This window comes from Aplysia californica, unplaced genomic scaffold (genome assembly GCF_000002075.1).
Source record: "Aplysia californica isolate F4 #8 unplaced genomic scaffold, AplCal3.0 scaffold00337, whole genome shotgun sequence".
Taxonomy (NCBI): Eukaryota; Metazoa; Mollusca; class Gastropoda; order Aplysiida; family Aplysiidae; genus Aplysia; species Aplysia californica.
In genome coordinates this window covers 368,843-391,806 of record NW_004797607.1, presented here as the reverse complement: position 1 = coordinate 391,806, position 22,964 = coordinate 368,843, and the positions used below count along the sequence as shown (strand labels likewise).

The 22,964-nt window shown below is 39.0% G+C and overlaps 1 protein-coding gene across 1 annotated transcript in view; it reads right to left on the bottom strand.

The window, feature by feature from the left end:
* Window positions 1-7,236: 7,236 nt before the first annotated feature.
* LOC101863356 (DNA-binding protein RFX2) overlaps window positions 7,237-22,964 on the bottom strand; it is a 32,879-nt gene continuing 17,151 nt past the window's right edge. Inside the window, exons 8-17 of the mRNA XM_035970910.1 lie at window positions 18,773-18,954; window positions 17,526-17,642; window positions 16,277-16,514; window positions 15,700-15,788; window positions 14,917-15,080; window positions 13,989-14,086; window positions 12,850-12,999; window positions 11,750-11,958; window positions 10,543-10,705; window positions 7,237-10,022 (exon numbers count right to left, since the gene is read on the bottom strand). Of these exons, the coding sequence (XP_035826803.1) occupies window positions 9,486-10,022; window positions 10,543-10,705; window positions 11,750-11,958; window positions 12,850-12,999; window positions 13,989-14,086; window positions 14,917-15,080; window positions 15,700-15,788; window positions 16,277-16,514; window positions 17,526-17,642; window positions 18,773-18,954 (1,947 nt within the window). The 3' untranslated portion in view covers window positions 7,237-9,485. The remainder of the gene's footprint in view (window positions 10,023-10,542; window positions 10,706-11,749; window positions 11,959-12,849; window positions 13,000-13,988; window positions 14,087-14,916; window positions 15,081-15,699; window positions 15,789-16,276; window positions 16,515-17,525; window positions 17,643-18,772; window positions 18,955-22,964) is intronic.

Genomic DNA, 22,964 nt, shown 5'->3' with positions numbered 1-22,964 from the left:
TATTACAGCAGTAAGAAGAAGCGAAGGGGTAGCAGTAGAAAGGCTGTAGAAAGAATCAGGAGCCTAGAGGAAGAGGCAAAGAAGGTGAGAGGGCGGAAGCAGAAAGAGGAGACGAAAACAGACGACAGAACATTGCTAGAGAGCAGGAAATGACGTGAAAAGAGACAAATTTAGAGATTCGAACATGGGACCTTTTGAATGAGAGGCCAACACCTTAACCCCTAGACCACGAGAGCCCCCTATGACTTCTTTACACTTTGTCCATTTATAATATATGCTTGAGTTGTCCCTGTATTGTCCCTTCCCCCCTCCCCCAGGCTTTCTCAGGTTACTTAGAAAGCCTACCCCACCCCCACCCCCAAACCTCGTGTCCCAATCCTTTTCAATATTCGCGTACTCTTTAATAATGAGAGTGCCGTAATAATATTCAAGCTCAATTAATCCTCATCCCCTGCCCAAAGCTCGTATGAGTTTTGCGCCCTGCCAGACACATATTTTAATATAAGCCAAACTGAAGGTGGAAAGCTTGTTTGTTAGAGCAGAGAGAAGCAGCACACATCAAAATAATAACGGCAAATCAGGGCTGGGGAAAAAAGGAAAGAATAACTGAATAACCGTGGGAAAGAAAAGAAGTAAGCCCTATCAGTGGCACCCTCCAACTACCTGCGATGGAAAACTACAGGCCCCTATGCTACGACAAAACGTCAAGGAAGGGAAGAAGGTAGAGATTTACGCAAAGGTAATAGCCTACCACTGCAGTAGATCTGAGCTTTGGTGCAGGGATGCCACTCAACGTTTTTGAAAATAGCTGAAAATCCACGCGCCACGGTCATATGAATATCAATTTGAAACCCAAAGGGTGTACATAGAGAGAATTTTTTTTTTTATAGTAGAGGGTTTTACGGCGCTCGCAACTGCATAAGGTCATATGAGCGCCAAGGGGTGGGTGTCAACAGAGAAGTCTCTACAGGGAATCGGGCTTAGACTGCTCACCTCTCCAGCTTCAACAGCACAAGGTCTGCTTCGACTGTCAAGGCACCCCAGAAATAGCAGGTCATTAGAGAGTGACAAACATACAAAAGAAGTAGAGGAAAATTAAAATAGTAAGGATTAGGAAAGAAATAGCAGCAGTTCCCTGTTGTAGATCAGGCACAGTTATGAGCGTGACATGAATCAGTCCATTTACAATTCTACTGTGCTTGAACGAGGAATTTCCCCCCTTTGGGAATGGCCTAAATAATAATATACTACAGTCAGTGGCACTGCCTTGGGGGGGGAGGGGGAGAACCCAAAGGGTGTACATAGAGAGAAATGACAAACAAACATAAGCAATGGGTGTACATAGAGAGAAATGACAAACAAACATAAGCAATGGGTGTACATAGAGAGAAATGACAAACAAAAACAAAGGGTGTACATACAAAGAAATGACAAACATTTGAAGAAAAATAGATTAGACTTACTGAACATGTGCGTGGGTTGTTTTTTTTTTCAACTATAGATTCTATCTCGATCTCAATAACGGAACAGCGGATCAGGATCAAAATACCGGAAATACCGGAAAAAAGTGGCATCCCTGTTGATGTTCAAATTATGTGTGTGGTCTTCTGCCATTACAGAACAGGGGCTAAATCTCCTGCTGGTGTATAGTGGATATATTGTACATGTGCATGTTTTATAATAAACTTGTTAAATACCCTGCCTCTTATTCCTGTAATCTGCCCTTATATCCAATTGTGTGTGTGCGTGTGTGTGTGTGTGTGTGTGTGTTGTTTTTTTAGTTTTCGTTAGAGCTTTACGGCACTTGCAACACAACAAAGTCTTATAGTGCCGAAGAATAGAAGTGTTACACGAGAGTAACACACAAAAAAGGAAAGCAGCTGCCAACCACCCACTGTGTGTGTGTGTGTGTGTGTGTGTTGTGTGTGTGTTGTTGTTGTTGTTTTAGTTTTCGTTAGAGCTTTACGGCACTTGCAATACAACAAAGTCTTATAGTGCCGAAGAATAGAAATATTACAAGAGAGTAACACACAAAAAGGAGAGCACCTGCCAACCACCCACTGTGTGTGTGTGTGTGTGTGTTGTGTGTGTGTGTGTGTGTGTTGTTGTTGTTGTTGTTTTAGTTTTCGTTAGAGCTTTACGGCACTTGCAACACAACAAAGTCTTATAGTGCCGAAGAATAGAAATATTACAAGAGAGTAACACACAAAAAGGAGAGCACCTGCCAACCACCCACTGTGTGTGTGTGTGTGTGTGTTGTGTGTGTGTGTGTGTGTGTTGTTGTTGTTGTTGTTTTAGTTTTCGTTAGAGCTTTACGGCACTTGCAACACAATAAGGTCTTATAGTGCCAAAGAATAGAAATATTACAAGAGAGTAACACACAAAAAAGAAGGAGGAGAGAACCCGTCAACCACCCACTCTGTGTGTGTGTGTGTGTGTGTGTGTGTGTGTGGAAGCCCCAAAGGGGGATATTAACGTGTTCTTATGCACTGAAGGATTGTTAACGGGCTGATTCAATGTCATGCTCATACTGTGCCGCAACAACATTTACATAGGGGGGTGGGGGGTGGGGGGCTGCTGCTTTTTCTTTCCTCATCCTTACTGCCCTCATTTTTCTTCTACTTCTTTTGTATGTTTGTCACTCTCTTGTGAACTGCTATTTCCGGGGTGCCTTGACAGTTGACAGTCGAAGCAGACTTTGTGCTGTTGAGGCTAGAGAGGTGAGCAGAGTAAGCCTGATTCCCCATTTTGACTTCCCCTGTTGACATCCACCTCTTGGCGCTCATGACCTTATGCAGTTGCGAGCTCCGAAAAACCTTGCTAAAACTAAAAGCATTCTGGTCAGAATAGAAGTACATACATACATGCATCCATTATGATATGTAAATCAGTTTAGTTTAGTTTTAGTAAGAGTTTTAAGGCACTTGCAACACAATAAGGTCATATAAATGCCAAAACTTAGAGGTGGTACAAAAGAGTAATAACATAAAAAAGAAAGAGGAGAGATAGAGACAATAGATTTTTTATAGGTAAGAAGGAGCAAACCACACCAGAGCACCCGCCAACCACCCACTCATGTAAATCACATCACTGAATGTGGAAGTGATACCATATCCATTTATTCGTATTACCTGTATTATTATATTATATTCCCCATGTTGGATTTCTATTTTTTTGTGTGAAATACAATCTAACAATCGTGTTTTCTAAACCATGAAATCAAAAGGTAGAACTTAAGGTATTTTGTACTTCTGAATAAGTCCAACGTTTTCATCTCAGAATCTTGAGTTTCTTTCCTTGATACCAGTACATGCAGATTTTTTATTTCATCTTCATCAATTTTTGTTGTCCGTGTGTCCGTAGGTTTATGTGTTCGTATGAGTGTGTAGGTTTCGTTTCATTATTGGCATCCCTTGCTTGTTAAAGTAAGAGTTTTATGGCACTTGCAAAACAATTAGGTCAAATAAGTACCGAAGATTAAAGGTGTTACTGGTTGGTAGTCAGTGGTCCAAACTTGACGCCTCTCTACTGCTGTTCTCTGTTTTACAGGCATGTGTGATTCTTCCTTATCCGGGTACTTTCCAAGCACTATCTCAGGGTGTGTGGTTTTGTAGATTCTGCTCCTCTGGGTGGTTTGCGGTCTGTTCAACTGTTTTTTTTCTCCATTTTTTTTTTATCGCTGTTTTTGTTCTCGTGTCTACTTCTTTCAGTTTTAGTAGAGGTTTTGCTTTCTCTGCTCGTCTGTCTTTTTCTTCTTTGTTCTTCCGCTATTTTACTTGGTTAATGTTTTTTACGGCGCTCGCAACTGCATTAGGTCATATGAACGCCAGAAGATTAGAGGTGTTACAAGAGAGTAACAAACACAAAAAAGAAGGAGGGGAGATAAGGACGACAGACGTTTGATAGGAAAGAAGGAGCAAACCACATCAGAGCACTCGCCAACACCCACTGTCTACTTCTCCCACACACATACTAACAAAAACAATCAAAATCACAAAGCGCTTTCACACAAAAGCCAAACGAAAAAACAATAATATAGTTAGGAGTAAACAATGCATTTTATTCAGCAGATGAAGGGATTTCAGTCAATTTTAATGAAATCGAAGTGTGTGAGTAATGAAGAGGGATGATACAACAGAGGAACAAAGAAAACCAACCCCTGACAGAGTACAACGTCAAACAGAACCTAGGAAAAACAGAATTATTGTCAACACAAAAGGCTACCAACAATCCTAAGGAGAAACTGATTTCATCAACATAACATTCTATCGACAAAGAACATTTTTGAGACAGTTCGCCAGCCATTTTTTGTGAACATTCTTCAACATCACAAGGCACTCACGCCTGAGGAGCAAATTAAAAACAGAAAGAAAGACAGAGAGCTGAAATCAAAGGCAATTTCTACTAGTAAGATGTGTAACAAAATCAGAAAGCTACATTGTTACTAGTATGTGTATAATATGACTTTACAAAATAAAGATTTTTTCATTAACAAACCATATCGATATTAAATGTCTGTTCTTCTGTCAATATACAACCTTAAACTTTCCTGACAAGCACTAAATTCACAGAAAATCTTCGGAGAGCTGAGTTCCGATTAGAAGAGCTAAACTGTTTTTTTTCACATCCTTACTGATTGTCAACACAGAGAGTGAGAGATATCTCAGTCTATGCAGAAACACAAAGCATGAAAAGCACATTAGGGACAGCAGCTATGTAAAACAGTTCTAATGACAGTACAGACATAACAACGAGAGATTTAGACTTAAAATAGACCTGAGCTTTTATCTCTACACCTGAAAATGAGACTTCTGTCTTCAGATTAAATAGAACCAGACCAATTTGATGCTTGCTGCATATTTATGAAATCCTATTTCTATAAGGTCTAAAGAAATGAAACGGGGAAAATGAGTACAATGAATAGTGATCATCAGGAAAAGGCGACATTTCATAAAAATAACAGTAATGTATTATATATTTTATATTCACATCATCAATGACTAGAGTTTCCTTCAAAGTGAAAAAAGCAAAAACAAAATATGTGAAAATGAAATGTTGCACCCTTCTCGTAATGGTAGCTTCTGACACCAACACAATAAAAAATAAAATCCAACACCTAGACCTGATATAGCCTGTCGAGAGTCCTGTGATCCAAAATGTCTGCAGTACCAGAACCCATTACTGTAGGACTTGTCTTCCAATTCATTCAATCTAAGATGGCAAAACAATTAACATTTTTCCCATTTTCAAAACAAATACTGATACAGGAGAGGCACAATTACCATAATACACTTGGACTTGAATAAAGAACAAGCTAGGACAAGCTCCGAAGTTCCAGGCGCTCCTCCCAATCACAAAATTCGAAACAACCTACAATGTGTTACTTGCTAGACTAACAGCTATTTGCTTGGTAGCAATCTTTTTTCCCTTTATACCCGGAAAGACAATATAAAATGAATCTCCCTCTATCCACCCTCAGTCTCATTTTCCTAGTGAGGATATGCAGAAAAAAAGACAACCTGGAAACAAATGCACGGACAAAAAACCCAAAAAACTCACTCCCTCCCTTCCCCTAATGATTTTACAGATAAATAAACTATATATCTGATAATGCAATTAAAGAGGAAAACATGACTAACCACAATGCACCATTCACTTTCACTTCAGAGGGCACAAACAGGTCAAAATACACACTCACTCAGAGGACACAAAAACAGGCCAATATGACAATGGAAATTCAGTCAAAGTTTTCAGAAAATAATTTATACTCTTAGACAAGTGAATCAAGTTCTGTCCACACACCTCATGGACACAATGACTCTGAAACAACCAGACTTCATCACCTGCCTTTCATATAAGACATTCAAACACAACTCGGATAAATGACTCTCTCTCTCTCCAGTCATGGCATCAAACTTTATACACACTGGAATGATTCAAACTTTGGCAAACAAAAGGTTATCACATCTCAACATCTTGTCATCCATTCTCAAGTCATCTGTGAAACAAGTGGAAAGGACATCCCTCAAACCTGAACCACATAAATCATAAATATGGAAAACAAGAAGGAAATATGTACAGGGGGGAAAATACACTACTCATCTTTCACACTGAAGAGCCCCAGCAAAAAGACTCAAATAAATTCCAATTAACAAGAATCATATATCCACATTTACTTTCATCTAAAGATAAATTTAGCACCTAATAAATAACTCTTACTATTTCAATGTACAGATGACGTATCTTCATATCTATGTGATCATTTATTTAAATGGTTTCCTCTAAATATGAGAGAATCTTACAATGAAAATATACATGAAGGCTCAGACATAACATAATCACCTGAAGAAACAGCATTCTCAATTTGCGTGTGGCTCATACAGCAGATCCCACCAACCTCATAATTACATGTACCGTAAAAAACATTATACTTCCACACGTCTTATATGTCCAAATATCCCCAAATCAGACAGACACAGGCAGACTTCAACACCTTTTTCCCCCTATAAACAATGATCCTCTTTCTTTACACTAATGCTGAAACGTGCTGAACAATTAGGGAACACTATCAAACACAGTCATATTTCTTTATAAAACAAACTGACAAAGTAAAGGAGTTTGAGACGAAGGCAATGCCAAGGACAGGATTAAAACATTCCCCAAAAACTTTTTGAAGCCAGAGGTTTTAGGAATCTGCCCTCAAACCAGCACGAAACTGCATCTCACATGAAGCTTTACATATTATATCACAATTTGTCTTACAATGCTGCTGACACTGTTTCGCATAGAGGTCGTGGTAATGCAAGATAATAATTGTTATGAGCAAAATAATAGAGCAAAGGAGAACAAGTTGATATAGGTTCACTTCTGTGCATTAATGTGCGTGAAACTTCAAAGCTTTGATGAATGCATCTCCTAACTTCCCCAACACCGATGCCTAAAAAACTGTCATTCAGGGCTCACTGTCGCAGCTGTCTCTTCCACTTACAGTTTTTCCATCAACCGTGAACAACGAGGCCAACAAGATTTTTAAAAACATGAAATACCATTTTCTTATTTTAAGAAAATGTTTTCAGTCCCATAAGAAAAGAGAAGCTCCTCTCACCCCCCTCTTTAATTCAACTTGACAATTATATTTTAAAATTTAACGTTGAAAAAAACACCCCAAAACTACAATGCTATTATAAACACTTATGAAAAAAGAGTTCAAGTATTTTACTTAAAAAAAAAAAAAAAATTTGTACTATGATTCTTGCACTTGATATCAAACATGTCGCTACTCTAACCCTCTGAAATACAGTGAAAAAAACAACAACTGGGAAAACATCATGACATCACTTTTGTCTGCCTGCTCAACAACTAACCAAACTATCAACATTTTTATAATTTTGTTGGGCAGAAACATTCAGTCCCTGCTCAACCCAAACCAACACCTTGCTCTTCATGGCGCCAAAACCCAAAATCTAACCAAAGACCCACATCTACCCGTCAGTTTAACAGACGGCAGCTGACTGGGGTTGTAATTTTGGGGGGGAATTGATGATCCAAGACAAAGTCTAATTCTATTTTATTTGGTTTGTTTTCACATCAAAATTTGACCAGGAGTACAAATATATCACATTGAACTATTTCAACAAAAAAGGGGTTCGCAAAAATTAGCCTGGCTGAACTTGCCCCACTGCGCGGGACTTCAAAGTAGAAATTATATTGCCGCCGTAACGCTAGCTTGACAAACTCCCCTCAACTGTAGGATGTAGGACTCCAGTCTGAACATTAGAGCAGATGAGATAAGAAATAAATTTATCCATCTACGTAGACTGACACGGGTGTGGATCTTTGATCTGAATGCACAGAAATTCCAATAAACCAGAGATTAGAACTAGGACCCAAACACATGGTGTGCATATTACATTCAGCTCTATCAGTCCTGTACATCAACAGTAGTTGGTCTCTCCATAACTTACCACAAAACCATTCATATTAATGCCTCCAATCCCTCACAAAGCAAGAAACATATCTTCCACATTCAGTTGAGACTCGCACTACATGCCTCCTAATACAAAATGCAGGCAGCCACATTCTAGTACATTTTCTCACATGTACTGGGAATGCAAAGAAAAGTGAACAATTTTTCAGGCAGACAGGTATATTACATGAATACTTGTTCCACAAAATTGATTACTGTAGCTTTTAAGTGATTTTGATGACATAATTGTCAAGTTAAAAGATAGAGATGACAATGGTATGTATCAGCAGTTTTCAGTAAGACAAATCACTTTAAATAAAAAATACTGCTGGTAACTGGCAGATTGGTTCTCTTAACATGGTGTCCTCAATTACTTAAAAATGGTTAGGATATTCTTGAACCCATCCTCTAAATTTCATGTTCTTTATTTTTTAGACAGTAATCAAGCAAACTGATTGCTAGCCAGAAAATTAGACGAATCTAATAAAAGCCATTACAGAATGTTTCCTGAATAATACAATAGCTACAGCTACAAAGAATTACATATGAATGGATTAGCCAACCCAGTTTGAGATAGGAATGAGGTAACACAAACCCAGAGACTGAGAACATGGAAGCAGTACACTGACATTCAAGAACAACGGACGGAATCAGCAGTAAAACAATTTGTTTTCAATAAGAAAATCTTTCTTTGAAAAAGAATGCTTTCTTGTCCACAGGCAAACAAAACTGACACTAGCAACAGGTTCGGGTAGTGCTCCAGGTACCGTGCCCAGAGACCACTGTGCTTGAGCGAGAAAGGCCCCTCTTCCACAGACATGGAGAAATGATCATCCCAGCACAAACACATCAACATTGTGCTGCCTGCTGTATACACACTTTTGTCTAGAGCCAGGACATGGAGAACAACGATTCCATTCTGTCTGCATAGATTTGATAACTATCTTTTGCATTTGTTTATCACTCAAAATACTGCGCCAAGGATAACATTTTTGATTTACAAGGTTTCATAATTGCAGAGCACTGGGAGGGGGTGGAGAGGGGGGTTATATCTTGTGTAAGGGAAAAGTAACACCTACTTCTGACACGTTGACCCAGCAAAGATGACCAATGGTTGGAGCAGTTTTGCTTGTTCATGAGCAAAACTTCTGTGACACCAAACATGCTTTAGAGTCAGAAAGTAGTAGCTGTTGAGGACAGATGTCAGGTAGCTCTGACACATCGGATAGGGCAGCCGGCACATGTCGGAGAGAGACAGCTGACAGACATCGAGAGCGAGACTGCCAGTTGTCAAGCGTAATGCCAACAGGTGTCATATAGGGCAGGACACAGACATCAGAGAGTGTCTGCTGACAGATGTCGGTAGCAGCCCATTCCTTCGTCTGTGTACTTGCAATGCGACTTTGCAGATATCATTTTTCACTGAAATCACACTGCCCCCTTATCCTTTGGCATAGCAAAATTGTTCTTCGTTTTGCTAAAATACAAGCTAGGAGTGAGAGAGGGCAGCCGTGCCGGATCATTCTGTCTTGACTCGTTTAGCAGCAGACATTTCGGCAGCCCCAGTGGAGGACACTGGCATCACGAGGATGGTGTGTGTTTTGCTGGCATTGGGGTTGGCGGTGGTGGCAGTGCGCACGGCCAGTGTGGTGGGCAGGCCTCCCTGAGCTGGGGTGGTCACAGAGTGGGCAGGCGTGGCTCCAGCCACCGAAGTGCCAGACAGCACCACCAGGCCCCCGGGCCCACCCACACCATTCGCAGTCGGTCGGACAGTGATAGCCGTAGGAGTGCCAGCTTGTCCGAGGGCCGCAGCAGGACGAATGCCCACGGTGGGCTGGCCCACAGTGCCGGCTGTGTTCGCTGAATTGGAGGTGACGAGCATCAACGTTGTTGGAGTGGGCGTGGTGGATGGTGTGGTTACCATGGAAACCCTCTGGACCATTGGAGCCTGAAGTTGAGTCTGAACTCCAGTCATGGAGGGTTGAGAGGAGTTTGAAGACTCGTCATCTTCCACGTCCATGGTGCCCAGGTTCACGGCACTGCTCAGATCGTGGAACTGGGGAACGCAAGGTCTAAATTTTAAAAAGCACGCCATGGCACCCTGATTCCTAGACTTACATCATGTTACCTGCATCAACCAAAAACTAACCATAACAACAATCCCCATAACTTTCAAAGACAATACATACTGGGAATATTGAAATGATTATTTTTATGGCTGATTCAGGCAGCTTAAAGGCAATTATCATAACAACCTCAAGCAAATTGAAAACAAGAAGTTCACAATAGATCCCAAACATAACAACTAGGTGATGGCAAAAGGTATTTGTCTTTTAGAGTATCACTTTCTACACTTGTGAATTCTCATCTCCCACCAATTATTCCATAAGTTTTGAAGTTAAATTCATACATTTTACAAAGACTTCATTTTTAATTTAAGAGTAATATAATTACTTCACAAGGCTATGCCAGTAATAAAACTTAAAATTTTCTTTGTCTGCACAAGGCTATGCCAGTATTAATCCTTACACTTTCCCCTGTCCACTTCCCACATAGTTTAAGTGGTTTTAACTTACCTGTCTGACCTCACCCATCACAGCAATAGGCGTCTGCCCTGTGGCACTGGCCACCTTGTGTTCCACCAGATAGAACATGAACTCATCATAGAGCAGTCGGATCAGGTGAAAGGAGCCAAAGCTGGCCGCACTACGTAGTGTCAGATCTCTTATCACCATGGAGCTGGAAAATGATTAAAGATCTTTTTAGTTTTTAGTTTTGACAAGAGTTTTATAGCACTTGTACACAAATAGGTGATTTCAGTGCTGAAGATTAAGGAAAGAAGGAAAGATAAGGTCGACCGACGTTTGATAGGAAAGAAAGAGCAAACCATCACACCTCAACTATCCACAATGAAAAACCATCTTATAATAGTTATATAATTAAAATAGTTATAGTGTGGGAGACGACAGCACAAGGTATGAAAAGCGTAAAAAGAAAACTGAAATGACAACACCAATATCTCGCTACCCAGGTGGCATAGATGCCTATTCTTTACACTAAAAGAAGGGTTATCTTAATGTCACTAAGTAAAAAAAATAGAAAATGTGTGCATAAGACCTTTTCAACAAGTCAGATGTCACCTATTTATACTAAAATACTACAAAGTTTCACACCATTCTCATTATGTCTTTTGCAGTGTTTTAAGATAAGATACATCTTTATTGTCCAGATCCTGGCACATTGGCTTGGTGTTTCACCACATGCACACACACGCAGGCTTACAATCACATGCTTAAGATAAATGAGCAGCAATATAAATAATAATTACCTTAAGCTAGATACATACTCAATGTTATTCTGATGCATGCTCTAAGGTCATATGAATACTTATACAAGACGGTTAAGATGGAAGAATTTTGATGGATGATGGTAAAAATGACCTTCTGAATCTTTCTTCGTTACAGATCAGAAGCCTAGGTCTTTAACTTCTGACTGGTGCGCTTTTATTTGACGGAACAAAGGATGTTGTCTAAAAAGATGGAATTAATTTTTTGTGTGCAAGCTGTTATGTACAATTCATTCAAGTAGGGGAATGAAGATGTTGAAATTTTACATACTTTTCGTACTAATTTATTTAATTTTTCTTTGTCTTGTTGTCTTGTGTTCCTAGCCCATGCTGTTTTTCAAACATTGATCATTCTTGGAATGGGGAAGCAAACAACATGAACAGGTAAGACAACTTGTCATGAAGCAAACAGAAGAGTAATAAACCAGACCAGTCACCTGTAAAAAGACCACTTGAGCAAAAACTGACGGGCTGCCTTGGGGAAATTCTCATTGCCTTCATGTGGCTTAAGAACTTGGTTGACCACGCCCTCCAGCCACTGGGCCCACTGTTCCAGGGAGTTGCCTTGCTTCAATGTATTTTTGAAGTCCTGCTCCAACTGCTGCACCAGCACGTCCTCACACTGGCACACCCAGGAAGCTTGCTCCTAAACAATGGAAACAAAGCATGGTGTTGTAGTTGTCGGAATATGAGTGTTTTGTTTCATTAAGACAATCTAGATAATTAGTAGCAAAGCAGGTTGCATCATCTTGGCCCGTCATGGCCAGCAAAGGTTGTGTCGGATACTGTATCACAGCACAAAGCCCGAGACATCCAACAAAACATCTTCCCCACCCGGGAATCAAACTCACAACATTTGCATGCATGGGGCTGGAAATATTGCAGCCATTAAGAAGTATATCTATCATGGTCTGTCACAGCCCCATACAACCCTGACAGGAAACATTACCGATACCTTAGCAATACATGCAAGGTCCACTTACATACGTCAAGCCATCCTTTGTGACAACAGAAAAGGACAGTGGGTGGTTGGCGGGTGCTCTGGTGTGGTTTGCTTCTTCTTTCCTGTCAAACATCTATCGTCCTTATCTCCCCTTCTTCTTTTTTATGTTTGTTACTCTCTTGTAACAGCTCTAATCTTCAGGCGCTCATATGGCCTTATGCAGTTGCGAGCGCCGTAAAACTTCTACTAAAACTAAACTAAGAAAAGGACACCTCTTTTATGTTGGCTATTTAGTTTGCACTATTGTCTAAACCATATTCTATGCAGAAGGCATGCTAACGCTTCTTCTTCTTTCTTCTTCAGAGATATTAAGTGGTAAATGTTTCACAGCGCTCGCAACTGCATATGGTCATATGAGCGGAAGAGACATTACCCGGGACAGCATTTACACACTGATGCAGGATCGCAATTAATGGTGGATTAGCATTACAACCACAATGTATCACTAGAAACAAAATGACAACAATACTACAGATTGTAAAAAAGTAGTTGAGCACACTACTCCAACCATAGACACGAGCACACACATCTCACCTGTACATTAGTGAAGTCGACCCTGTTGAGATCTGTGAGCATCTGGTTTATCTGAGACGTATTCTGTAGCACGGCGCGCGCTGCCTGAGCCAGATGGTTCAAGGACGTGTAGCGCCGCAGGGTTTGAGCAAAGGCACACACAGCTCCAAGCTGAGAGCAGACATCACAAGAGATAGTCAAGAGAAATATATTTTAAAATACACATTTTATTCTGTTTAAACATCAATCCCCAAAGGAGAAAAATACACCAACATACAGCAAGAACCTCTGAGTTTTTTCGTGCGGTCAAGTTTTTCCCCCCAAGTTCCCATGCATAGCAAGTGGTGAGAAAGTCGCGTTGAATAGCACAACATAGAAACGAAACACGTTGAAGCCGAAAACCATTCCTTATTTAAAGGGAACATCTAACTCTTTAAAATATTTTCAAATTATCTTTATAATCTGCAGCTATGATTTATCATCTCCATATTTTATTTGTTTTTGTTATTAAACTTAGTAGAAGTACAGAAAACCAAGTAAACAGCTACCACCTCTTTAATTCTGCAGCCAAGACGGAGTTGGCTCCCCTTTTTTGTTCTTTTCATTAGCAATCTGCTCAACACAAAGAAATTGTCTGATCGATCTCATGAAATTTGTGTCATCCGGGTTTTACTGTAGTTTCAATATCAAACCCACATTGGACTACCTTATAATGCCGACTGGTGGACATGGCTAAAACAGATTTTTCATGATGGTAGCAGGTGAATGCACAATACATTTAGTGAAACTTTACATGATAATTATCTTTTAGAGCCCACCCTGCTTTGCCGATTAGTGTGAAAAATATGAATTTAAAATAACCCATGCAGACTAGGATCAATATTCAACAGTATGGCTTCTAGAGAGTCTTTAGATTTAGTAACAGATTTACACGACAAATATCAGTCATATATATGTGCCGAAGATTAAAGGCATTATTATTGAAGAGTAACAAAGAAAAGGAGGAGAGATAAGGACAATAGGTGTTTAATATGAAAAAAAAGGAGCAAACCATACCACAGTGCCCAACCATACCCACTCAGGGAAGACTTCAATACAAGAAAAAGAAATCTTGAATAGAAAGATCATTATGCCAAACTGCCACTCTCACTGCAAGTTACCTTTGTTTTCACCATTTCCTCGGGTACATTTTGCATAGCACTCTTCAGCCACCCTTCCAAACTCTTTGCAAAGTTACGAATAGCTTGGGTTAAGGAGCCTGGAAAAGGCAAAAAAGACGAAAATAATAAACAACATTGAACCTTACACACTGTTTAAAGTGACCGTCATAAACTATGGAGCAAAGTGGAAAGGGGTTAAAAACGACATATCTTTTTGATAAGTAATTCCTAAGATCTATCAAACATACTCAAAGTATCATTATAAGCTGTAAAAATCAAACATAAATAAAAGACAAATCTCATAAAGGCAAACAAAGAAACTAGGGTCTACTTCCTTTTGCCTCCATTATTTATCCCAAAATGAGACAACAGTGCTTCATCCTACTTTGCTGATTTCTCAACTTATTTTTTTCCTACTGTGCCATACATAAACACCTTGCTTCTATGCTATTCCCTCCTATGTAATTTTGAATCGACGTATACATTGTTCATGTTTTCGACTAAATCAAAAGACAAACAATATACAGATAAAAAAGATAAAAAGACAACAAAATTGGTGTGAAATACAATATTCGTTCTGTGTTGTCTTTAATTCCAGGGACCATTTATGTTAATATACCTCTGGTGCACTAGTAAATGCAGTACAGAAGTTATAATTTATACTATGGAGAAGGATTCGAACATAAAAAAAACCCAATTTGTTTTGGCTTTGAGTTTTTTCCCCTTCACTTCTCTTTCCTTGTCTCCTGTCTGCTACTGCCTTTTGTCAGTGTTTTTCATTCAATTATTGCATTCCGGCATGAAAACATTAGCAGGCTGTGCTAGACAGTCTCGTATTTTGGCATGAAGTGTTGTTGGGGTGTTTTTTATATACGTTTTTTTTTTTATTTTGTTTTTACGGCGCTCGCAACTGCATAAGATCCTTTGCTGGGCATTGGTTTTTGTGCTTCTGTCTTTAGGTTTTCAACGAGGGCTTGGTAGAAGGCATAGTCTGACTTGCGCACCCATGCCATGAGCGGCTCATACCCACACAAAGCATATAATTTCTCTTTAGACATGCGTTTTTCCATCTTTTCAAATGGTTCAAGGCTCCTGTTGCAGTTCATTCGAACATGACATTGATGAATCAGCCGCTTTATGGTTCTTCTTTTAGAATCTCTTCTTGTCCCTTCAGTCAGTAGCACCGCCCCGGACAGTTCCTTAACCCTATCCGTACACCCTGGGGTCATTTTGTACCCCCGGTGTTGTATTTTTCTTATTTTTTTCTTTTTCTTGTAGTCTGATGTTTTTGTCCTTTTCCTTGTTATGAGTTACAATAATTTCAAAGGATGTACTGAGTACTCCATGAATATTATTTCCGCGTGTTTTTCCTCTTTGGAAAGTGGTGGCACAGAGTTCCCTGCGTCGTGTTGTCACGGTGGTTCAGCATTGTGTTTGGACTCTTGCTTTTTTTAAATATACGGTTTTCTTTTGCGTAACAATCAGGAAAGTAATTCTTGTGGTAAGGCTCTACAAAAAGACAAGATGGTGCTTTCCGGCTTGGATAGGGAAATTAAGGGGGGGTGTTCATCTGTCTGACACAGTTTTTGCAGGATTTTAAAATACATTTTGGGGAGAGTATCTACGAATATATTGCTCAACAACACAAACAGTGGGTTTATAGTCCACCATTCACCCACTCTTCAATGGCCTGGTAAAAACATGCACTCACTGTGATTCTGCACTGGGGTTCCTCCAGAAGGTCTGCCATAAGTTCTCTATAAGATGAAAGTGAAGGTTCACCACAACTTCCACCACAGCCTGCCAACAGATAACATCAACAATTCAGACATAAAGAGCTACTCAAGTAACAAATGTCAATTTTTCGCTTCCCTCCATTAACAATTTTTGTAACAGTCGTTACCAATCTAGAGACCTATCATGTTTTTCTTAAGAGAAAGCCAAGGAAAACAAAGAAACAACAAAAAAAATTGACTCCGTGTGAACAATTAATTTTAGCATAAATATAAATATAGTCAGTCTAGCAGAGCTTAATAGCATGAAAAAACACCACTTTCCTACCACAACAAAAACAACTGAGACCCAAAAGGACCATACCCATGCCATCATTCATATCAATTCATAAATAATGTAATATTTTATCTCAGTTAAGAGACAAGTTCATGACAAAACAAAAAATACACATAAACCACAGATGAAGCAAAAATTAGAGGAAATAAGAATGCCTATCAGCTGCTAAAGATTTGATGCTGAATCCACTTGCTACTAAAAGATTATTCTTCACATACCTCTGCGTGTTCCCTGTACATCTTCTCAAAGTTCCTCACATCCTCCACTGTGACACCATCGCTGAGCGGCACGGTGCTCATGTCCACAGAGCCGAAGGAAGGCAACGCGTGAGATGCATCTCCCAGAAACTGGGTATGCTGTTGCTGCTGCGAGTGCGAAGCATCGCTCTGACCACCACTCTGTGTCCCTGGCTGACCCGTGTCCCCTTCAGCACCTTCTTGCTTATGACTGGAAAGCCTGAACAAAGAAAAGAAAGGTTAGTAGGAACGAAAAGAAGCAAAGAAATAATGGGAAGAAAAGTGTTTGAATGCTGGCTTGACAGGAGGGGGAACACCAATGGAGAATTGCTTAACATTCAGAGATGCCAACTGGCTATGAAAAAGATCTCGAACGGTTTGGACCAATAGAAATTCATGCATTGGGTCTCAAAATACATCTCGTATGACATACAAAAAGAAAATTCCAGGCAATTCTAGAAATCCAGATTTCCCGTAGAAGAACCGGGGTACGTCTGTATGTGCATTTGTAAAACAGGCATGGTTGTGCCATATATTGAGAACTGGAAAATAAAAATAACCCCTAAGTGCCACAACTCTCATACCTTTTCAAATTACTTGCACAATACCTGTGCGGTCACCAGCAAAACATTTAAGAATCAGCTCTCAAATATGGTGTTATAAATGGGGGCATCAAATAACTGAATATGAAAAAAAAACTGTCAACATGTTTGAAAACAAGTTTTTAAAATTTCAAATGAAATTGAGTAAAACGAAAAACTACATTTTAATTAAAAGTGTTAGGCTGCTGGGGTGTGATCAGCAAATGGAATCCCTGATGAGTAGTGAGAATTCAGAACCTGTATGCCAAGTGTCACTGACTTGTTTTGCTTTTTACATTTTTGTAAAGCTTCCAGGGATTATATTTTGTGTAGACTGTTGCTTTTGTTAATAGATAAACTCACCTCATTATCATTATTATTTTATGAAACATTTTAATGAGAAATGTTCTGCTGATGTCATGAATATGTAGGATCAGGATGATCCCCCTTTTGTTTGTATTGTAACAATAATAAAGAAAACTTCCTGTTGACAGAGGGAAGAAGAACGAACCACGCTCTGCTACCATTTTTATTTATTATGTCGAACACCCACCAAACAACAGCTTTCACATGATACAATTGTGAAGTTAGTTTATCAAAACAAAGAAGTTGAGCAGGGAAAATGCTACATGACAATAACTGCTCCTTACTTTTTACTCGTGTACATTGGTTGCTGTCTAAGAGCCATTGTCTGATCATCTGTGAACTGGTTGAGGGACGAGTTGGCTCGGATACGAATGCCATAGTAGTGATACTTCGAATTACCCCTGGAGAGAAAAATAGAATGGAAGTTGTATCTAATGAAATCTTGAAGTTAATTCCACTTTTGAACGATAAGAACCCCCACAAAAAAAACAGATGTCAATAGCAAAAAAATTACATCTATCAAGTTACTCAGATAACTCTTAGCTAAGTAAATAAGCATAAAATACAACAACCCCACAACCCTGACATATTAATTAAATAACTCAGGAAAAAAAATGTTTTCAATTTATATTTATTCAAGATATAAATAAAGAAACCATGAAAAAAAACCCAACAACATTACAATTCAAACTTAATAGACCCAACAGGGCATTAAACTTTTAAAACTTTTGGCTGCCATTTTTAGCAGAACACTTTGCGCCGGTGAAAAGTATTCGTTCTGGTCACCTGGAGCAGATCTGCTCCGGGCTGGATGACCAGACGGGGAATTTTGTACTGCTGGCTGTGTGACTGCAAAGTGTTACGTCCAAACCATTATCACTCTCATATGGCAATGAACGACTCAAGGAAAATTGTTGAGTTTATTGTCAGAAAAGTCCAAACAATGAGATAAACAAGCTTTAAGATTTAACAGTGTAGTTTACTTTTACCTTTACTATCCATATCTTCCTGTGGCCTGTTCAACCCTTTTCCACCCCACTTTGTTCCCATTATGCAAAGTCCCAGTCAATCTATTTTTTGCATTAGCACCATTACAAAACAAACAAAAAAGGATTTGGAACTAATTTCAAAACGAAGACAGAAAGACAGCGGCAACATAGCGCAGACACTGAGCAGAAAAGGACAGAGAAGGGGGAACACAGGGTGCCTGTCAATTTTAGTTTTTATAAGAGTTTTATGGCACTTGCATCCCAATAAGGTCATACAAGTGCCACAGATTAGAAATGTTACAAGAGAGTAACAAACATAAAAAAGGAGGAGAGATCAGGATGACAGATGTTTGATAGGAAAGAAAGAGCAAAGCACCTACCAACCACCCACGGTGCCTGTCAATGAATACAGCATTGCAAAAAATAAAAAAGAACTTTTTTTTGCCACATTTAACACAAGGCTCATCAAGGAGTAGGGCCAACTGATGCATAAATGCTCACAGAAGATAAATAAGTCCACCTTGGAATGTTCATAAACTTACCTTGTGCCCAACCTTCTGGTCCTCAAACCTAGAAACACTGATCTTATCAGTTTCCCAAATGATGCAGGATTCATAGGGTCCAACCCTTGTTCTTGGCAATGCCTGAGATAATGGTAGTAAAGTGTGCTTCTAGGAAGGCTCACACCCTCTGCTGTCTCATAATTGTCAATTAGCCATTGCACCTGAAATGAGACGTAAGCATATTAGATCTACCACCAGTTCATTTGGAGAAAATTCATTCATCTTATTCTACATAATTGCTAATAAATAAATTGCTGTATAATGTATTTAATGAAGGCTCAAAAAACATCTCCATTTCAAATCAAACAAAAATTATGAACAGTAAACAGGAACACAATCCTTCTGAGCCATCAGCACTAACATATCCATTTAAACATAACGTTTCATTTTACAAGTTAAAGAGCTCATTTCATGCTACACGAGGACTGACAACAAGTTTGAACATAATTTATTAATTTTCCCTCAAATTCTGTTCTTTTAAAAAGTAAGTCCACTTGTACTTAAATTTGAGTAAAGGGACTATTTTCAAAAGAAATAAGCACATTTAAAGAAAGCCCGAAAGCTTACTTAAAATTTGAAGTTTGAAGAAACAGTTTTACGAAGAAGATTAGAGGAGGGAGGGGAGGGGGGTGTACACACGAATGCATCTGATGAAAATATATATGGGGAAATTAGTATTTCTAACCATAAGTCGACAGATTGAGAATCTTATAGACACTTTTTTAGATAACAAAATAAACCACAGCACTATTCTCACCCAAAAAAATTTCATGAAATAAGCACAACAAAAACCTATATTCATTAAGTACACAATTGAAACATCCAATGCAAACCTAACTTTCACCAATATTCTAAAAATGTAATAACCCTTTTTTTAAACACAGTGTGTGTGTGTGTGGGGGGGGGGGGGTCCAGCACTTACTCACTCTGAAACATGCATATTTATATTTAAACTGTTCACTGAGAGTGATGTTGGGAGCAGGGTTTGAAAAACACTTTTGGACAAAGTAAAAAAGGCAGATGACAGGGGAAATAAAACACTATTGAAAAATATGTATCATAGTAATAGACCCTAATGACAACCTGTGGAAAATATTAAGACATTTCACAAATTCTAGAATTAAAGCAAAACAGAGAGACCAGTGGTGTTTCAAAGCAATCATGTAAGATTTTCTCGTCTGATAAGTATAGTGGTCTCCACCTAAGAACCCGGTCATTAGAAGAAAGAAAAAGTTGTTTCTTGAGCAGGTTTCCCTACTAAGCTCCTACCCATTGCTTCCTCAATGATGAAATAAAGACCCCTTGGTGACACTGACACTCGAAGGAGGATAAAGTAAGCTTTAAAAAAAACAAAAAAACATACAAAATCGAATCGGTCTTGGCAGTCACTTCTCTACAGTGGTCACCTGTTCTAATGACCAGTTCTGTGACACCCTTGCCTTTTCCCTATATCTTTAACCTGCCCATTTTCGCAACAAACCAGCCTCAAAACCTGCTACAAAGTCCCCGAAACCCGTTATCAGGCTGAGTGTGTACGTCCAATCAATGCAAAGAAGCAGCTGGGCTTATCGTCCGGAAAGGTACTACCTACAAAAAAATAAGAGGCGGGCTTTAATGTAGGATTTATCCAATGATGTGCGAGAGTCCAAAGAACTGAACACATCGCTGCTGCCCACACTACGCAAAAGCCACTAATAATACACAGCTGCCAACCTCAGTAAATATCACGCAGTCACACGACAGGCTCTGTGGCATCTGCTCTACAGTGGATATCAGCTGCTCGCGTTTGAGGGTTTTTTTTTAAATTGTTTTCTCTAATGTTGCTTTACTTTGTAAATGACTGCTATACCAGATGCGTTTGAGCCTGTTGGCAGCATTTATCTACCAAAAAGCTTTCATGATAGATAATTTTGATGGAAACGGAAAGATAAAATTAGAATGCACAATGTTGGGAGCTCAGAGGGGTATGTTTTTTGCTTTAGGCAATGTCTTGGTGGTGATTGTTCACAAGTACCATGTGAGAATTTATTTTAATACGATTAATAAACGACCATAACTCAAACCCTGTCAATAGCGACCACCTACCAAAAACAGCCCGCTACTTTTCTCCCAGATCTGAGATGCTGTTTATAGCCAGGTTTGTACCTGAATGGTGTGCGCCGGTTTGGCTTCAGAGTGAATTTAAATGACATGACATTGTCACTAAGATTTGGTAGAACATTGAAACTATGAAACAGCTCCAGTCACAATGCAGTGGAACTCAGGTGAAAGAATGATCAAGAATGGACCAGCTTTTTTAACACTCAGACGCTTTGATAAAGGGAGAGGAGCAAATTATTAAAATTATACTAATAAAAAAACACTCAGCTATTGATCTACTCTTGACAGAGCTTCCATTCATGCCTATAAAACATTCTGTGTAAGTATGTATGCGATGAGTGTACATTTTGTCATCTGCTTGCCCACACAAACCCGCACACAGTACAGAAAAGCACCCCAGAAAAGTTAATTACAGCGAGCTCAAACAGGGTTCTGAGAAGGATTTCTATTTTTGGAATGGGTCCTTGGGCATGCAAGTTATAGTTATAAAGAAAAAAATTTCATTACACGATAAAAGCGGGTTCTTGGGTGGACCAGGTTCTAGCATGAAGTGCTCTTAGGCGGATGTCAATACATCTGTTATTTGTACGCTGTAAGGAAATGACAATCCTATCTAGACAATGGTGATGATAATCAATGTCAAATGATTTAGAAATTTATATAACTGATACCAAAATCTATATGGGAATATGTGGACAACAAAATGAATTCCGTTTGATTTTTCTTTTCTTTTCTCTTTTTTTTTTTTTTCTTCTTTATCGCCATTTTCGGGTTGGTCAGAATTTCAACAAAACTTTACTGGGTTGGATCAAAAGGGGGGGGATTTAGTATATCGTCACTACTGTGCTGTTCCCCCAAAGGAAAAAAAAAATCATACTGAGCAAACAAGGTCACACAGATGTTCCTATCTTTCCCATTAACTGAAATTCATTTCATATCATAATAGAAATAAAAATCAAAGAGGAAATGGAATGAGAAACTATGGATGCAAAAGGGAGAAATTAAAATCACAAGAAAATGTCACTGCACACAAATAGAAACAACAGATATGTTGAGATTAAAGTGAAAGATATGAATGAGTGATTGAAATTCAAAGCACAATGTTATTTTTTGAAAGCAGTACTTTGGGACATGAAAAAAATACAATGAAACTATTCTATCTTTACAACAGTAAATTGCACAAGAAAGAAACATAAAAAAGAGGCAGGCCCGTTCACACCATCAAAGCGTGGTTTGTTTTTTCTTTTGGTTATCTAAAAACACACTGGGAAAACATAACCCCGCATTTACATTGAACCCATCTGGTCAACAACACTTACACAAACATGCATGCAGAAACTTTAAGGTGACCAAGACAGGGCACACCATAGCAGTGGTGATTCAATCAACTAGCACATGAAACATCCTCCATCTTATTTTTGCCCATCTCCACACAGACATTTCTTTGCACAAAAAAGCTCATCTTAATGAACATTCAACCTCCCCACCCCAAATCTGTCACAACAAAGTGGAACACAAAAAAAGTAGAACTGAATGCATGCAAGTTAAAACACATTTAACAACTTGTTACTTTGAATTTCAAACACTAATAAGGGGGACTGCAGAGAAGAAGACACAGGCGGCATCCAACATCCCCAAGCCCAAGACGCTGCCTTCATTCCTCACCAAATTTCAGGACAGGAAAAATACAGACTCCTTTTCTGTTTTTCTCTATCTGCAAACTTCGAAGTACCAGTCAGAAGTGAACTCTCGCCATATTTGTTCAACCCCCAAAAAATTTTTAAAAATAAAACCCAATGTCGAGACTGTAAGACCTGGTGCTTTTGTTTTTCTTTTCCTTGATAAACAAAACAACAGTAAAGCTTGAGATAATCAGTGATACCCACTTCACTGAAGACCATGTAGATTATATGGTCGCGACATTTTTGAAAGAAAAACCATCCTTGGCCTCTCAAGATTTCTTGCATATAAAGTGGTTTTTCCTCAAAGCAGACAAAAATTAGTAAATTTCTTTCAATTTCTCAAAAATGAGAATTCGTAAGGGTTCCAACGTTTAGAGTATGTACACTGC